The 17,811-nt window shown below is 34.5% G+C and overlaps 4 protein-coding genes across 6 annotated transcripts in view; 2 read left to right on the forward strand and 2 right to left on the reverse strand.

The window, feature by feature from the left end:
- Positions 1-17,811, forward strand: part of LOC138134078 (loricrin-like) — a 67,429-nt gene that overhangs the window by 23,652 nt on the left and 25,966 nt on the right. The window lies entirely within an intron of this gene.
- Positions 3,146-5,302, reverse strand: LOC138134079 (alpha-amylase-like). Of its 3 annotated transcripts, none has more exons than XM_069052147.1 (6): positions 4,849-5,302; positions 4,658-4,803; positions 4,401-4,605; positions 4,150-4,354; positions 3,783-4,100; positions 3,146-3,731 (listed from the first exon to the last, which is right to left on the reverse strand). In XM_069052147.1, the coding sequence occupies exons 1-6, from the start codon at positions 5,026-5,028 to the stop codon at positions 3,301-3,303; spliced, it is 1,485 nt and encodes a 494-aa protein (XP_068908248.1). In that variant the 5' UTR covers positions 5,029-5,302; the 3' UTR covers positions 3,146-3,300. The 3 variants fall into 3 exon arrangements, with proteins under 3 accessions (XP_068908248.1, XP_068908250.1, XP_068908249.1); XM_069052149.1 differs by having other exon boundaries at positions 4,866-4,974; XM_069052148.1 differs by having other exon boundaries at positions 4,658-4,778; positions 4,849-4,941.
- LOC138134086 (zinc finger protein 512B-like) lies at positions 6,689-7,688 on the forward strand. Its single transcript, XM_069052157.1, has 2 exons — positions 6,689-6,837; positions 6,896-7,688. The coding sequence occupies exons 1-2, from the start codon at positions 6,826-6,828 to the stop codon at positions 7,559-7,561; spliced, it is 678 nt and encodes a 225-aa protein (XP_068908258.1). The 5' UTR covers positions 6,689-6,825; the 3' UTR covers positions 7,562-7,688.
- On the reverse strand, positions 11,246-12,384 carry LOC138134085 (uncharacterized). The gene is made up of 2 exons (XM_069052156.1): positions 12,140-12,384; positions 11,246-12,031 (listed from the first exon to the last, which is right to left on the reverse strand). Exons 1-2 carry the CDS (start codon positions 12,149-12,151, stop codon positions 11,342-11,344), a joined length of 702 nt encoding a protein of 233 aa, XP_068908257.1. The 5' UTR covers positions 12,152-12,384; the 3' UTR covers positions 11,246-11,341.

Below are 17,811 nucleotides of genomic sequence, written 5' to 3' on the forward strand. Positions count from 1 at the left end.
TAAGTATATGTTACTACAATAGGTATACAGTACGTTCGTAAAGTTCGGAATAAATTCGGTAAAACTGTAAGTATTAATTTCTGAGCAAAATCCTTGAACAGGTCAACTTTGTTTAAAAAGTGCATATTGCTCAGTACTTTGCTTATATTGACAGCTTATCATCTCCTAATAATGATGTCATCAATAATTTTTTAAATGACAACCTCCATTTTTTTAATTTTTCTGGTACGCCTGAGTACTAGCTAAACGATCAATGAAAAAAATTGTCACCTTACATAACATTTTTTTTGAGAAAATGACAAATTTTACTTCAAAAAATTTAATTTAATTTTTGAATTAATTTTTTTTCAATAGATTTAGTTACCATGGAAGGTTTATTTTAATAGACCAAACAATTTAGAATGATTTGTGGTAGAGAATTCGCACTGAAACGGAACAAATAAACCCTGACATTATTGAGCGCAGTGTACAAAGTGTCGGTGAGTGCCAAATAGTTGGCGGGAGGCAATTTCAACATTTGCGTTAAATTTTATTGTTAACCTGAGATGTTCGTTTGATTTTTACATTAAAAATTAAGTAAAATTTGTCATTTTCCCAAAAAAATTATTATGTAAGGTATCAATTTTTTTCACTAGTCCTTTAAGTACTAAGAAGGTCTACCAGAAAAAGATGAAAAAAGTGAGGGTTGTCATTTAAAAAAATTATTGATGACGTCATTATTAGGAGACGACAAGCTGTCAACTTAAATAACGTACTGTACAACATGCATTTTTTAAAAACAAAGTTGACCTCTTCGAGGATTTTTCTCAGAAATTAATACTTACAATTTTATCGAATTTATTCCGAAGTTTACGAACGCACTGTATGTATGTACAGTGGGGAGCACGGAATTTCGCACACCAATTTGTATGTCAATAAAAAAAAACTATCTAGTCTAAGCTTTATGGTCATTATAATCAATCATGATATATGTTATCATGAGTGATGTTTCACCTAAACTGTCACGAAACTGCCGCCAGTATCTCATTTTAATAAAATTATGTCAGTGAAATGTCCAATGAGTGCGAAATTCCGTGCTCGCCACTGTACATATACCTATTTCACTTTATAACATAATTATGTGAAACAAACACACAAATCTTGAGTCACAAATATAAGAAATATCTATGTACAGTTGGTTGCAAAAAAAACGGAAACTGTCAGAATAAAACTGACACATTTTTACAATTTTTTCAAAATGTGAAATCTTGTTACAAGAGATGGGTTAGAATTAACGTCAAAATTCAATAACATTTTTAAAAATTATTCGATGGGTATTGTCAAGTAGACAGCTAATTGAGAAATGGACGAAATCAAATTTACATTAGGAAAATTTTCGTTTTCCGTTTTTTTTGCAACCAACTGTATAATTAATTACATATACCTACGAGTTAATTTAGGAATCAACTGTCGCTTCCCAAAGCTTTCTACTATCAAATTATTTATTTAATAATTACTAATAATTTAATAATTAATTCAAATTATACTCGTTACCCCAGAAATAAATTTATTTTTTGTTCCTGATATATTCATTAAATCCACGGTTTTATCTTAACAATAATCATTGTTTTAATGTGTCTGGTCTAGATCACTCTAGAATATGACAAGAAACAAACAGAATACTTCACTTAAAGGTTCTTTAATAAGTGCTGTTCATCGCTGTTTTACATAAAACTTTTAGATGACATATTGCTCGATATTCTAACATTGCCTAAACTGGTCTTTGATTCAAAATGGAAAAAATACCTTGCTGGAGCTTTATTTCTGTTTCTGTCTGTGGAAATTCTAATTGGATCATATTTATTTATGACTACGCTTAACAGTGACTTTTGGAGAAGATACAGTTTAATCGGTATGGGATCCTGCATAGTAAGTAATTAAAATATATCTCAATTATAAGATAATAACTATACAAATTTAGGCCTTTTTCAGTTACACCACGCTATTTTTAAATCAAAAAATGTACTTTCATATTCACTATTACATCGGGACAAATTTCTGGTCTCTTGATACAGCAGGAGACAAACATTTTGAAGAATTAAAAATGGAAGCTAAACTAGCTAAACTGATCATTATGATAATAACAATTTTTGCACTAGCTACAGCCTTTCTAGCACTCCCCTGGTTCGGTGACGAATACGACTTCTACATCACTGTAAAGTTCTGCGTTGATAATTTGGGAAAATGGAGCAACTTGGTGTTGACAATTTTTTATTTCTCTTTTTTTCATATCGCAATGATTATCGTTTCAAATATTTTCCTTTTACTGTATCTCCTGCTGCACTTAAAATTTCAGTTTTTCTTACTCAATAGAGGATTAGAAGGTATTAAAGATGATGATGAGAAAAAATTAGATGTGATACTGGATCCTATCTACCAAGAAATGGTCAGACGAAAACTCGTAATATGCTTAAAGCATCATCAAAAACTTGAATAGTACGGAAACATTATTTTATGCTGATATTATCAAACTTGCATTTTCAGCTTTGGTAAACAAATCAACGACTTAATTTATTATCCCATACTTTATTTTACTTCTTGTGGTATCGTTGTCATCGTATGTCTTATATTTTATGTGGTAAGAAGATCTTTAATAATATTTATATTGAAACATAATTTGTTGAAATTTACGCAGAAATCTACTTCTCGCAGCTATATAAGAGGAATAACCTCCGGCATAGTCATGGCTTTAGTTACTACTCTTTTGGGGATTATTGGACAAGATCTAGAAAATGAGGTAAACTTGTTTCAAATTAAACAATTTTATATTATTATCATTTCTAGTCAGAAAATATTTTCTGGTCGTTGTGTAACCTACCATGGTATCATTTCAACAAAAAGAATAGAACACTTGTTCAAATTTTTCTAACAAAGACACAAAATAGATTCGTTATATCATGCTCTGGAATAATCACCATCAATTTCAAACTCTTTTTCACGGTAAAATACATTCAATTTATTTTTATTATTTTTAACAAATTACGTCTTACAGCTTTACCATTACGCATTTCCCGTAATTACTTTTCTATCAAATATTGACTACTTCAACACAAAATACTGAATTGACAAATGCCACCAAAGTCTCTGTACCTAGCAAATCTTTAAATAAAAAAAAATAAATATTGTGTATTTGTGGTTCTTCAGTTTTATAAATGTGCAAAATCAGCGATTTGTATAATAAATATTTTATCAATACGTTTCATTTAGTCTAATATTGTTAAGTAATGCTTGAACTCTTCTTGACTGTCTAAATAAATGCAATCAAACGTTGAGAGACATTATTTTTGCCTTTGTGTGAATAGCCAAGACCCCATCTTCCTCCAGAGCTCCTAAAACAATGTACGCCCATCCCCCTTCTACCACACTAACAGCTTTTCCAGTACATTTGCCGTCAACTACAACTCCTGAAATGACATCGCAATAAATTCCAGGCTCCAGACAAGTTTGAAAAGTTCTATCCACATCCCCATAATTAGTAAAAACGATAAACCCCTTATTCCCTCTGCAAAAAGCGATCTGCTGATTGTTATCCGACCACCAGTTAGTAACATCAGTTCCATGCACGACGTTTCGAAACTCGACCATGTTAAAAATTTGCCTCCATCGGTGCTCACAGACGTATCCGTTAGAGCAAGTACCGTCATGATTGATACCTGGAGATATCAGATTGCCGTTGGAATCAGCCGGAGGTCCTAACAACAACGAGTGTCACAACGGAATCTTGATGGTTACAAGATATTCACCCTGATTCATGGAGTCGAATTCGTAACTGGACATTACTCTGGTGGTACCATATGGGTGCGCTAACATAAAAGCTGTTGCCATTTTGTACTGTTTGGGCGTTTTGTAAGTAAGAATCTCGTGGCTGTTGCGTTGAGTGTCGTGATTGTCAATAAAAGCAACTGCCTTGTCACTGTTAAGTAAACCCCATGCAGGCCCCCAATTTTCGAGATATGTCAGTTTGTTGTTTCCCCGAAATGCGTTACTCAATTCGTAACCAACTTGGAATTCCACTACTCGTCCAATCCTGGTGTATTCATTTTTATTGATGGCTTCATGTCCTGGAGCAATAATCTTTTAATCTACAAAAACAGAACTCGAGAATTATACCATCGTCAAGCACTTCCTGAAAAATGAAGGGCCTAGAACCACTGACAAAACCAAACTTTACATTTAAATTATCCAACTTGGAGTAGATATAATCTAAATCTCTTGGCCACATGTGCTTTGCTGCATCTACTCGAAATCCCGCTACTCCTAATTCTATCAAATGGTTCATGTAATCTACAATCTTTCCGCGTACAGAGTCAAGGCCCTTAAATTACTTTAGACTCAAATCTTATCTGCCAACCCATACTTGCCTGATCTAAGTCCAACAAGCCCTTCAGCTGACAATTCCGAACGACAGCAGCATCTTGGTAAGTGGTGATAGGACAAGGCTTGTGGAAATCGTGTCTATGATAAACTACGCCTGGATATAATTTCTCCTGATAGTACGCTTTACTTCCTCCAGTACCAGTACCACTGCCAGCGGTCATGTGGTTAAAAACTGCATCCACGTATATCCTGGAGTACTCCACATCAGTAGTGATTAGTCATGATAATAAACAACGCTGACCTAATTCCCACAATGTTACAACGTCGACTCATATCTAGAAAATCTTCTTCGTTTCCCGATCTGGTGACAAGTTTGTAGCTTACGGGTTGGTACCTCTCCCACCAAGGTCGATTCCCAATCACTAGATTTTCATTCGGTGGTGAAACCTACCGGTTTAAATTGTCACTAGAATTAAACAAACACTTCTTTACCTGAACACCAGCATAACCTTTGTACTGCAAGAAGCGTTCGCATTCGTCCGCTACATCTTTCCATTTCCATTCAAATAATTGCACTATTGTACTACGACCATGGGAAAAATGTGGGTGCGATTGTCGGAGAATTAAGGGTGCTAGTGAAAGGGTAAGGCATGCAGAAACGGAAGTGTTCATTTTTAGATAATTCAACTGGTTTTAACTTTCGTGTGATCAGCGGACCAACAGTCAAGTTATCAAACTTTATGGATCTAGGTTGCCTGTCTAATTTTATGCGTAGAGGAAGCCGGGCAAAATTGTCTTCCTGTATAAGAGATCCCGATAAACTTGTTTCGATAACAGAGATAACACAGTGAAAAGAAAAATAAACAAATTTAGAACTGTGAGACTTACACGAGTCGCGATTTTAAACAACTTGTTTAAAATACTGCAAGTTGAAACATATAGTTTTACTAGAATTTATGATAAAGATATCAACGAGGTCAAGTTTTTATGCAGTGGACTGTTAAACATATGTACATACTTTAAATAATATTCAGTCTAGACAACGTTTTGATAGAGAGATTATTGGAACTATAGAGTGTGTTGCATAAGCGGAACCATCTTTGGTAAACTCGTGCTTGCACTTCAACATCCTTTCTGGGTTATGCATCGCTAAACCTGTTGTCTCTTCTACCTTGACAGTGACACGACCAGAACTCGATTTCATATAACACGGTCATATTCTCAACTGATATTGTTGTAACATCCAACAGTTGCGACATGACATGTTGTCAAACAAAAATCCTGCCGCAACAGGAGTTTCTATTTTGGAAGGTCGTAATGTAATTAATAAAAATTTCTTTTAATAACCGTTTCCAAATGTGGAGTTACACCACTTCCGACATTTGCAACATCAGGAAAGCCAAATGACTTTGTCAAAGTACGAGATAATTAAACTTGTCACAAATTGTGAGTCGGCATGAGCTTCCACCAGGTGGTACCAATTTGTATTTCGTTTTTGAATTAAGGAGTTTCCAACACTCATTTGTTTACAAACAAATTACATAAAAGGAAGTCATATAATACGCTCTATTTTCTTCGAAATGTGAATTTTATTTCACTGCTTGGCAAACGTGTTGAACAACAACTCTTACATATTTTGATTTCTATTGATTCCGTTTCCTTCTGTGCAGATCGTTGCTGTCAATACGGATGCACGTTCTTCTCAAGAAAGTACATCTGAGAATAAGATTCCATATGATGCAACTTTAACACAACGACATGATGTTACGACCAGTCAGATGTGCATTAACCGCGGTCATTTATCCAAAGGAGCGTTACCGCAAAGGATCTTAAAACCTGTGACTGCAATAATTTACGACAAAGCGATATATCTTGGCTCATTTGCAATTATTATGGAGCGTTGTTTTAGCGAGTCGAGCATGAATGCGTATTATATAAAACGTTAATTAAGTTAATTCGAATTCGTTGCATTTCGCAGAAAATGCCCTAAATTTCGCCACCGCTAATTACATTGAAATTCTTTGGTAGAAACCGAAAGATGAAGGTTGGTTTAGATCATCAGAACATTTGGCATCAGAAGCGCAAACTACAACCTGCAAGCGTTGCGGAAGAGCTCTTCAGTTACCTAACGATTTCAAGGTCGACTTTTACTCTCGGCGTAATGATGCGAGCCAAGATACTAATGAGGTGCGTGCTACGCACGGATCTACAAGAAACTTCATTGGGTAACTCTAATGTGAAGAATTCATGCAACATATCACAATTTTTATGTAACTTTGGGAACTGGTCTATATTTAGGTGATTAGAATAACTGTATTGGCCTGTCGCGGCATTGTATTTTGATATTGCTACGCACAAGGAAAGGGGGGATGTAGAAAGCCAAACGCAAACTTTGACACATATACCTCAAGAAATATAAATACAACCAACTTGACTCTTTCAGTCAGCAGTCGTTTAGCAAAGTCCAATATGAAGCTTCAAGTAAGTGATCGTGTGCGTGGTCCCCAACCAGGATTAAATTATTCTTTTCTGTTTGTAGAGTTGTGCGCTAGTTTTGGTTCTGGGTTTGGTGGCAGTATCGGCCTTACCCGCCGAAGAAAAAACTGAAAAAGTCGCCGCAGCGTCCGAGAAGAAGGACAAACGTGGACTTCTAGATCTAGGTTACGGATACGGTCACGAACTCGGGGGCGGCATCGAATTCGGCCACGGAATCAGCTTGGGTCACGGAATCGGCTTGGGAGGAATCGGCGGTTTTGAAGAGCACGGTCACGTCAAGCACATCACCATCACCAAAGAAGTTCCAGTTCCGGTACCACATCCCGTACCTTACCCGGTGGTGAAGAAGGTCGGGGTTCCTTATCCGGTCAAAGTTGCCGTGCCTGTCGATCGCCCATACCCCGTTCATGTGCCCAAACCCTACCCAGTCACAGTAGAGAAACTAGTCCCGTACCCGGTCGAAAAACCAGTACCTTACCCAGTCAAAGTACCTGTTAAGGTTGCAGTGCCAGTGCCACATCCAGTGCCTGTACCCAAACCAGTACCTTATCCAGTGCACAAGCCTGTACCGTACCCAGTGAAGGTACCAGTCTACGTCGAGAAACACGTGCCAGTTCTTGTCAAGGGACACGAAGGGTTCGGTGGTTTCGAGAGTCACGGACTCGAACTGGGAAGCTATGGAGGAGGTTACGGACACGGGTTCCATTAGGGAAGCGCAACCCGTTTCAAAATGATTGTCATCAGTATTGTTGCACAATGTTTGCTCATTTCGTCTTCTTCTATTTAAATTATATTTATTCTTTTATTTTCTACTTAATAAAATGTTCTTATTAAAATGTCTTTTAATTTGCGATCCTTCTCTTTTGCGAAAAATCACAAATTCCTTGCTCTTGACGACAAATGCTACAGGTGTTAAAAATTATATAAGTAATAATAATTTACACAAATTGCAATTAAATTAATTAATTGCCACTAACAAAATTAAACTAGTTTAAAATTTGATTAACCAATATGAAAGCAAAACAGGTTTTTTTACCTAAATGTATGTATACACAATAAAAACAATTTCATGTCATGGATATTAAAGTAAAAGTCAAAATTTAATTTCAAAAATTATGCACCACTTACTACCTATTTAATTACAATTTTTCAATCAATTAACCTGCAGTAAATAATGACTAATTATTATGGGAAGTTAAGTCATTTAGTGCAAAATATAACATCGTCGGTTACAGAGGAATGTGAATTTGTTATAATTGTAACATATTGTCTAGGTTTAAAATGCAATTGGTTACACCAACGGTTAAGAGAAAAACGTGTTTATTTTTGCGTGGTCTTAAAAATTTCTAACCGAAAGATTATTTTAAATGACATTAAAAGATTCTGTTAAATCATAAATGGACATTCAACCTAGAAATTAGTTCGATTGGTCTATTTATATCAAGATCTAAGTTGTAAAATAAGAAAAATAAATATAAAGATACAAATCTTAGAAAAGTTTTAATACATTTTTGATGTTGTTAATAGCCGGTAGTTGCAAAGATACAGTTTCATCTTTTTCATTCACCTTCACCTCGTAACAATTAACAGGGTGGAAAGTTGCTAACATGTTTAAATGATGCTTTCTAAATCAACGAACGTACAAAAACTCACCTAATAGACTACCAATTTAACTGTGTGACACCAAAACCCTTAAAAGTGGTTAATTAAAAATTAAAAAGAAAATCAATATTTTGTGTAAAATAATTCACATATAGGTACAGGTGTATCTAAAATGTGTGTGTTTATTTTAACACGTAGTAGACCTTGTTAAATGAAACGTTTTTACGAAAAACCGCTACAAATTGATTTAAAATTTGGAACAAATTTCCCATTAAAATGTATACCTGTCTATGGGTAAGAGTGAAAAGTTTCTGTTGTAATAGAAACGGAGCCTTAAAATTCTCATGGTTTCAATAAAACAGAGACGCAGAACCACTCATTTAATAAAAATTGGGGGTTAAAAAATTTTGCAAACTTTTTCGAATTTTGCCAAATGTTATAGAGAAAACTTGCACAAATTGGCGAGTTCTTCCACTGGTTAAAATTAACACATGTACTTCATACAGCCTGTATATACTGGGGCCCCAAAATTCGCGGAACAACTCAATGGGGCAATGTCAACTCATGTTAGAAAATTAAGAGAAAAATAATAAATAAATTCTATACCTATAATTGAAATTTTTTAGTAAACAATTGTCAAAACAAAACAGTCAGTGGTATAATACATAATTCTGAATGATCAGGTTTGCAATTATTTATTATTTAATACTTTATTATTTACAGCATTTCCAAGAAGTGAGATTATGTCGGTTTTACTTCAAATAATATGTGACAACATGACCTTGATTGTTTTTTCTTATTTCCATGGAAACAAAAAAATTAAATATTTTTTGCAGATTATTGGGATAAATCGAAGACACAAAAAATTATGAGAACTTCTAAAGTTCATTTTTTCTTGAAAACAATTGTCAAGGTGTTGTCATATAGGTATGAGCCACTAGTTATTTGATCGTTATTAGGTTGGCAACGTAAAATGTCAATTATATGTCAGCCAGTTTGAAGTAAAAGCGCTTGAGCTACTGAATATGTTCAGTTTTCAGTTGTATTTTTCAGTGTCATTATCGTCTTTATTTCTTGTCTTTTGGTATAAAATTTCTTTACACCTGAAACTTTTCTGACTTTTGAAAATTATTCAGATAACCTCAAACTTGATCTAGGGAGATTTTACGATACAGAAACTAAAGGTTTTAGGGTGGTACGGCCTAGTCTTCGAGGGAATTTTGACATTGATAATTATTGTTTTTAAAAAAATGGACTATACATTCGATGCGATTCTGATTTTCGTCTAATTCAAGATTGCTAAGTAACAACATTGCTATCTTGGCAATGTTGTAACAATGTCGATAACTATTTTATGATTTTCTCCTATTCTACCCACAAAATTTGAGCAATGATTGTTATTGCCGCGGTCTATTATGAACATCGTTATTCAACAAGCGTCGCGCATGCGCAGTTTCCTTAGCTAGTGGACATTGCTTAAGTCAAACGTCAAACTCGCGTCAATTAATTTAAAAATTGATTCTTGCCGTTCTTCTGCTAACGTTAAAAAAAAGGAACAAGAAGACTAATTTCCAGCAAATGGAAATTATGGTCCAAACGTTGGAGAAGGAGCATATTTTAGTGATTTTTAATTTATTTTAATTTCTTATCAATTTATATTTTAATCTCAATCTGGCCATGAAAGCACAACAGAACTTCGTAATAGCAAAAAGGTACATATTATTCAAATTTTTGACCTATATGTATATGTATTACACTAACTGATTTTCAACATTTTCCACGTTATTTTGAAAATGCAGACGAAAATTTGCTGCAACCAAGTCCATCTTTCAAATTAGCAAGATCATTTGTCACACGTTTATATAAGAATCTTCATAACCATGACTGTTAGAAAAATGGTTATGATTTGGCAAATTAGAATAGCATTTTTTGACAAGACTCTTTATATAACCAGAAAATGTTTACATAACCATTTCTGACATTGCTAAGGGATAGGATAACCATGTTGAATTAGAATCGCACCGAATGACTTGCACATACTTTGGGTGAATGGATAACGTGTGTTCAGAAAATTTTGTATTCAAGTGATCTGGTGTCTGCTTTTGTTTCCGTTACCGTATGACTTAGCATCATCACTCATCAGCTGTCAAATATTTAATGAAACAGGAAATGTAGAACGAAAGAGAGGAAGTGGACGGCTATTAATACGTATTTCAGAAAAAAAAAATGAGCCGAGCTACGTTTGAAAGAAAGAGAAAATCATTGCTTGTTTGACTACGCATTTATTTGAATACTTGTTAGATTTGAAAGTTGTCAAGATATTACTGATGTTTAGTTTGATATACTGTTTTAATAATTTTAAATTTATTTCTACTTTGTTTACTTCCCTACAAAATTTAAATTAAAAAAATATATTTTAATGATATTTCCCATGAATTTTTTTGTAAATTTAAAATTTAAGTCTGGTAAGCAGCGTTGCCAAATTTTTCGACCACATCGATTTTGTATCCTTGAAATTTGAGGACACAAACGAAACCTACGTAAAACATACTCGTACTTTTTTCCTTTAACTAATACGTTATTATTAAAAATGTATTAAGGGCGTCTGTAAATTGTTCAACCTTGAGAAGGGCAAGTGAAATGTCCAATCAGCTGGCGCATGCATACCTACATAATTTAATCGTTAATCGATAATTGTGAACTTTCGCGTAATGTCAGTGATAGCCTACTAACAGATTACAAAAAACGTAGAAATTCCTTTCTACTTTTCGATCGCATTCAAACACACCGATACTAGAAAAGAAAATAAATTTATTAACAAGACTCAACAAAAACAAAAACTTAACAAGGAAACTACAAAGGTACAATTTTGGTTTATTACGACACCCTAGTGTTGCTCTTCAGCCTGCTGTCCCTCGCCCCCCACTTGGCCCATCTGCAAGGGGACCCACATGCCTTGGGGTTGCACCTGACTTTCGTGGGCTACCGACTGGTCAGCTGCGGAATAACCACCCGCGCTGTCGCCCCCCTCGAATCCGCCGTCGTAGCCGCCACCGTAACCTCCACTTTGTTGATTCTCTTCGTAAACTTCGTTGAGCTGCTGGTGTCCTCCTAACTGGTCATGTCCAGAGAACGAACCTCCGTATGAAGCTACAGGTGCTTCAATATGAGGTGCTTTGAATTCATCAGTTGGGACGGGGTAAGGTTTTGGTACTTCGAAAGGTACGGCAACCTTCTTGATAACTTCGTATGGTACCGGATGTGGTACTTTAATGATTTTTGTTTGTATTACTGGGTAAGGTTTGGCGACCTCGACCGGATGAGGTACAGGTACCGGTACTTTGACGGGATAGGGTTGTGGTTCTTTGACGATGACTTTTTTGGTAATGTGGACTACCGCGGGTGGTAAACTGTCTTTGATGGCGCTTCCTAGATGGATGACGTCGAAATGAGGGTAGGTCAGTTTACCGTAGTGTGACTCGTCGGGTACTCCTTTAAGCTGCATTGTGGACCCCCCATGCTCGTACCCGGGTCGTGCTTGTGATGTTGCCAAACAGCAGATTGCAATAATAACAGCCTGAAAGCACAAATTGACAATAGATAAATGTTTATCTTGTTTGCGACAAGCGTGCACAATCACCACAGGTTACCACATTTAGTCCTTAAAGTTCAAACGGCTACTTACAAAAGGATTCATAATAACACACTTGTCGTCAATGAAGGCTATTAACTGGAGGAAACCACCGACGGTTACTACTTATATACGGAACAAAATTACGATATCCGGAGACTCCTCAACAATTCTAAAATTCACTTCCATTTCACTTTCTTCGAAGTTCATTACCAACGAATTAACAAAAACGTCGAATCTGCTCTCTCGTTTCAATTAACAAACTGTTACGGTTTCGAGAGAGAACTAGAAATTTTGCTCGCGAATTGAAAAATTTACTAGCGACCTTTCCTTTTACGTGGTTAGTACAACAAAGATTTACCTTCTCTGCAGAAACACGTTTCTACTATCCTTATTAAATGAACTTGAACCTCGAAAGAGAGATAATGATGGAAGCTGGAACGTGAAAGTAATTATTCACAGACTGCTCAAGAGTACAATCTCTTAATAACCACTCAGTCTCTTGAACTTGCTTCACATTTAAATCGCTAGTTTCGTAAAAGAATAGAAGGTCGCATCCTTTATTCACGATAAAGTTTGCAACAAAAATCGCGATTGTTTGACACTGGGGCCATAACTTTTTTATCATTTTTTTACTTTCTATACGACTTTCACGAAGTTTTATTTGCAGTGACTTTGGTGAGTGACATTGCAGTCGACGTCTGAAATGAAGTGAAGCATTTTTAACACTTCTTGCCCCACTCGAGTCCCAATTTGACAAAAATGTTACCATATTTTACTCTCCGTGATCAGCAAACTGTTAAAACGCACTTACAGCTTCATATGTTTAATGCGTTTTTTTGTACAATGTAAAGAAAATAATGAAGGGGCGTGGATGATAATCTTGAAGTCATTGCACTGTTAGCCGGAATTTGAAAGGTAATATCGTTTAAATTCAAATCACTAAAAAATAATTGACTTGCAAATTAAAATTAAGATTCAAATTTCATAAAATAAATATTCAAATGCAAAATTTGTCAGACGTTGTTTAAAAAGGACGTTTTTATTACCACTTTCAATCAAATTAATAATGGTGAAAGAATCTGTTTGAACTACAATCTAGCACGCTAAAATTTAGTAGTAAAGATCCTCTTGCTCATCTGGCAAAAAATAGGTAATAGGTAAACGGTAATCAATAAGAATAAATCAAGTATGTGACAAAAAAATCTACAACTACTAGAAACTTTAATTGGACTGATTATAAATTTCTCCAAAAATAAAATAAATTGATTCAAGTGAAGAATTTTCTTATTAAATTGTAAAAAAAAATTCAATCAACAAGTTTTTTTGTAATCAGTTGTGCTTATTGTTCAGTTTTCCTTGAAATAAAATGTACTTCCCAAAGAAACCTGCAGGTGACAGTTGTCACACAATCAAAAAATATTTCACACCTCTTATTAATTTTACCAGTAGAATGTCACTTTTTCTGTTCAATTTTGTGAATGTAGTACAATCAATCGTTGTTAAGTGTAAATGAATTTCTTTCATACCCCAAGGAATGAATCAATTAAATTTAATTATAACGAAAACTTCTTAAGCATGTTTCCTTCTTCTACAATTTAATTTTTTACTTTTCTAAAAAATAGAAAATATTTTAACTGGTGCTTTCCGGTTTCTTTCCGGCTGTTTTTTCATATTTCACATGCTTACTACTTTTCCATATCTCGTAAGAGGCTCTTTCTCTTTTCCGACTTAGGAGTATTCTTTTTATTACTTTATTTTATTGCAATTGGTTTCGAAAAAGCAAAAACTGTCATACAGCAGTCTTCCTAAAATTTAGTTAAACTAAAATAATTAAGTACATGTTAATGCGCGATTAACCCATGAATTCGATCGAAACTTCGATTCGTTCAATCTGATCGCGTGTTCAGTTAATCTCATACTTGATTATGATTAACTTAATTTCGCTTCTATAAACTGGCCATAATTCGTCGCACGTGCTTTTTATACACTTGTATTATAATATACCATTACCTAAATTCATTAATTATCCTACAAAGAAGTATTGAAATAAAAAGTTATTACATATACTGATACCTTACTGTGTATTTGATAAATAAAATAAAATTTTAATTGGAGGCCATTTTCAAGATTGTAAAAAACAGGCAGGAACAACATACATACATAATTCAACAAGGAAGAAAACGTGAATAAATAACAATAAAAAGGCGAAAATAGAGATTATAAACAGACACGGACGTGGAAGGTTAAAACTGTTAAAAACGAAACATATCTTCTAAAAAAAATTTTTTACGAAAAATTAAGGAACTTGACATCAATGTGTAGGAACTAAAAAGAGAAAATTAACACGTAAGTTAAACTTTTAAATCTAAATATAACTTGGACTTCTCGTGGAAACAAAATAGCATGTGAAAAGAACAAGAGAAACAGCAAGGCATAAAGAATGAAAAAAATATGGAAATAATGAAAGTAATACAGAAATGTGTAATACAAAAAATTGACCGAACGTACCCATTAATGGAGTAATATAAAGTAAAGATGAATTTATAATTACGTAATGTCCAATACATTTTTTAAAGCATAAAGAAATAGAAAATGAAGATTATATAAGTGCCCGCGTAATTAATTACATTACAACTAATACAGGTTTTTTATTATAAATGTTTATTACATCGCAGTTGGCTGTGAAATTTGCCACTTACAACGCAAAGCATGACTGTACTGTACTATACAGAGTGATCAATGATGATGATGGAAAAAGTCATAGATAAAAAAAATCTTATTCTTATAAAAATGATTGAGAATTTGGTCGAAATTGCTAGTACGCTGCTGAGTTAAAAATGATTCATTGATTATCCCAGCAGTTTAGCAACAACAATAATCAAAGGTAAAAGGTGCCCGTAGTCACAAACGTAGTAACATTATAAACCGTTCACGATTGTTTTAAACACGCAGCAGGCCAAGATATTTTGTTAGATTAGCGTCAGGTCCTGTTATATGACGTTTCGTTTTTAAATATTCGCATTGTTGTCAATTTCGTCATTAATTTAATTAATAATAATTTACCCAGAACTGCTCTACAAATATGTACGTATGTATGTTTCATTTCACTTAAAATTTTACGATTATTGTTCCTAATGCGTGAATTGTTTAAAAAATGTAATAACCTCGGAGCAGTGTTCAGTTGAATTATAACCTAAAATACATTTATTATGACGAATCACAATACTGCCAACTAAAATGTCAGATTTTCATAGATAGACCGAATTTGAAACAATCGTGAATGGTATATACAGAGTGATCAAAAAGGACTGTTTGAGTTGGCAATTCTGATTTTTACTTTTAAATGGTATAACTGGAGTAACTTCCGATTGTTGACGACTTCGCACTGAAAGTTGACAGTTCAAGTTGTTTCTTTGTACATTTTTATACATAACCTACAATTTTGTCGCTGTTGATTTCACGTCAAATATCTGTCAAAAGACGTATCCGGTTGCAGTATTACAAACAGCCGAATAACAAGATGGTATTAATTGTATGTATTGCCAACTTAAACAGTCCTTTTTGATCACCCGGTAGGTACTCCTTTCGACCATTTCCGTAGAAACATTTACAAAGCAGTGTGCTTGCAACCATGGCTTGCACCTACGACTTTATTCTGGAGTTGATGTAACAATGGTTGCTAATGAAGTGAACAAATTTGAACAGTAGGATGTAAAATGTTACTTCTGGACCCAGAATATTTGGCGTCTTAAAAAAGGCAGAATCCTAAAAATTTAGCTGTTTTCCCAAAAGCAAACACCCGAAAAAGACCTAATCCTTCAAAAAGCACTAATTTTTATAAACCCCAAAAGTACCCAAATACCTAGACCACCAAAAATTGGGCACACGGAAAAACTCCTGAAAATCACTCAAAATCATGCAAAATTACCTCAAGAGCACCCCAAAAAACTTCCAAGATACCTTGTTTTTAAACACCCCAAAATGGCTTTTTATTTTTGGACCAAGCCATTTGGCGCATGCAAAAAAAGGAAAAACAATACCAAATCAAAGAAGAATGGTACCAGGATATTTGACGCCTTACTTAAAAACAGGGCAGAATCCTAAAAATGAAGCTGTTTTAAAAACTCCAAGCACGTGAAAGAGCTTTCGCAGCGTGTAATGTATTAAACTTTTCATTCTCCCATCGACATTTAATAAAATACAATGATTCAGTGATTATAATAAAATTAGTATAAGCTGACTTGTTGGTTAACGTTACTTTAGTAACAGTACAAAAACTTTATTTTATGACATTTATCAAATATCGCTGTCGTTGAATACTTGGTCATAATTTAAAGTAGAACCAGAAATATAGTGTTTTTATGGACTCTAGTCGATAATTTCTTTTACAATTTTGGGGACATTTTATTACCAACTTGAAGAGAGTTATAAATCTTCTATGACAGATGTTTTTGAGCCGTCTGAAAATGGACCATCGGAGACAAAGGTAGGTATGGCCCAGTCGCGCGACGAGTGCCAGAAGTTTATTGCCCTGCCATAACTGACCCTCTCAAGTTAGTGTACTCCATCCCTCATAAAAACACTATATTTCTGGTTCCACTTTAGTTTAAAATGCATTTCACTGAAGAAGCTGCATTTATATTGCGTGCAGAAGTGTGTTACCCAACAATTCCAAAGACCGGTAGGTACAATCAAGTTTATGAAAATTTCATTAAATGATGTGCAACGAATGATGTTTTTGACATTTTTCCTTTTTTGTCGTCCAGGGCATGAAAGTTTTTCATAGCTAGCAACTGATCCCCTAGCATGTTTTACTTTCGCTTTCAATCGCCTTATTAAAATAGAAAGTTACACTTACATAGGGGGGAGAATGAAAAAGACCTAAAATCCCTAAATTTTATGCACCCCAAAAGCATCCAAAGATCTATAGACCATTTAATTGCCTTAAAAGCATCCAAAAAACGTTACAAATTCGCTTGTTTTTTGACAACCGAAAATGGATTTTTATTTGTGGACCAGACCAATTGATCATTGAAAAACGACCAAAAGAATCAACCGAAAGATAGACAAAAACCTTACAAATTCGCTTATTATACACCCCAAAATGAATTTTTATTTCTGGACTAGATCAATTGGCACATGCAAAAATCATTGGAAAATAACCAAAAAAAAAAAAATGGATATGGAACAACCGAATAGTAATTTTTTGCAAAGACTGGGATGCTCCAATTATTATCAACAAAAAGTTTAATGAAATTTTGAATTCTTCTGATCATCGCAATAAAGCAAGACTGCTAGCTGTTTCTGAATTGGAATCTGGAGCCTGGTTAAAAGCTCTACCATCTTCTAACCTTGGTACTTTATTGGACAGTCAAACACTTCAAATAGCTGTTGCTCTTAGAATTGGATCTGAAATCTTGTCATCTCCACAGTTGCAGTTGCAGTTGCATTTGTGGCTCTCAGGTGGATAAATGGGGTCATCATGGTCTTTCGTGTTTAAAAAGTGCTGGTAGAATTCCGCGCCGCAGTGCCTTAAATGATATTTTAAAGCGTACCTTTTCTTCGGTCAACATTTTTTGTATCATTGAACTTTACGGATTGCTTCGTGAAGATGGTAAAAGACCAGATGGGGTTACTTAATTCCTTGGAAACGTGGTAGAACACATTTAGATGGTTGTTCCAGAAAATCGGTTTCCGCTGCTCTTTCAGCCGAAAAATTAAAA

The sequence above is a fragment of the Tenebrio molitor genome, chromosome 6 (assembly GCF_963966145.1).
Source record: "Tenebrio molitor chromosome 6, icTenMoli1.1, whole genome shotgun sequence".
NCBI lineage: Eukaryota > Metazoa > Arthropoda > Insecta > Coleoptera > Tenebrionidae > Tenebrio > Tenebrio molitor.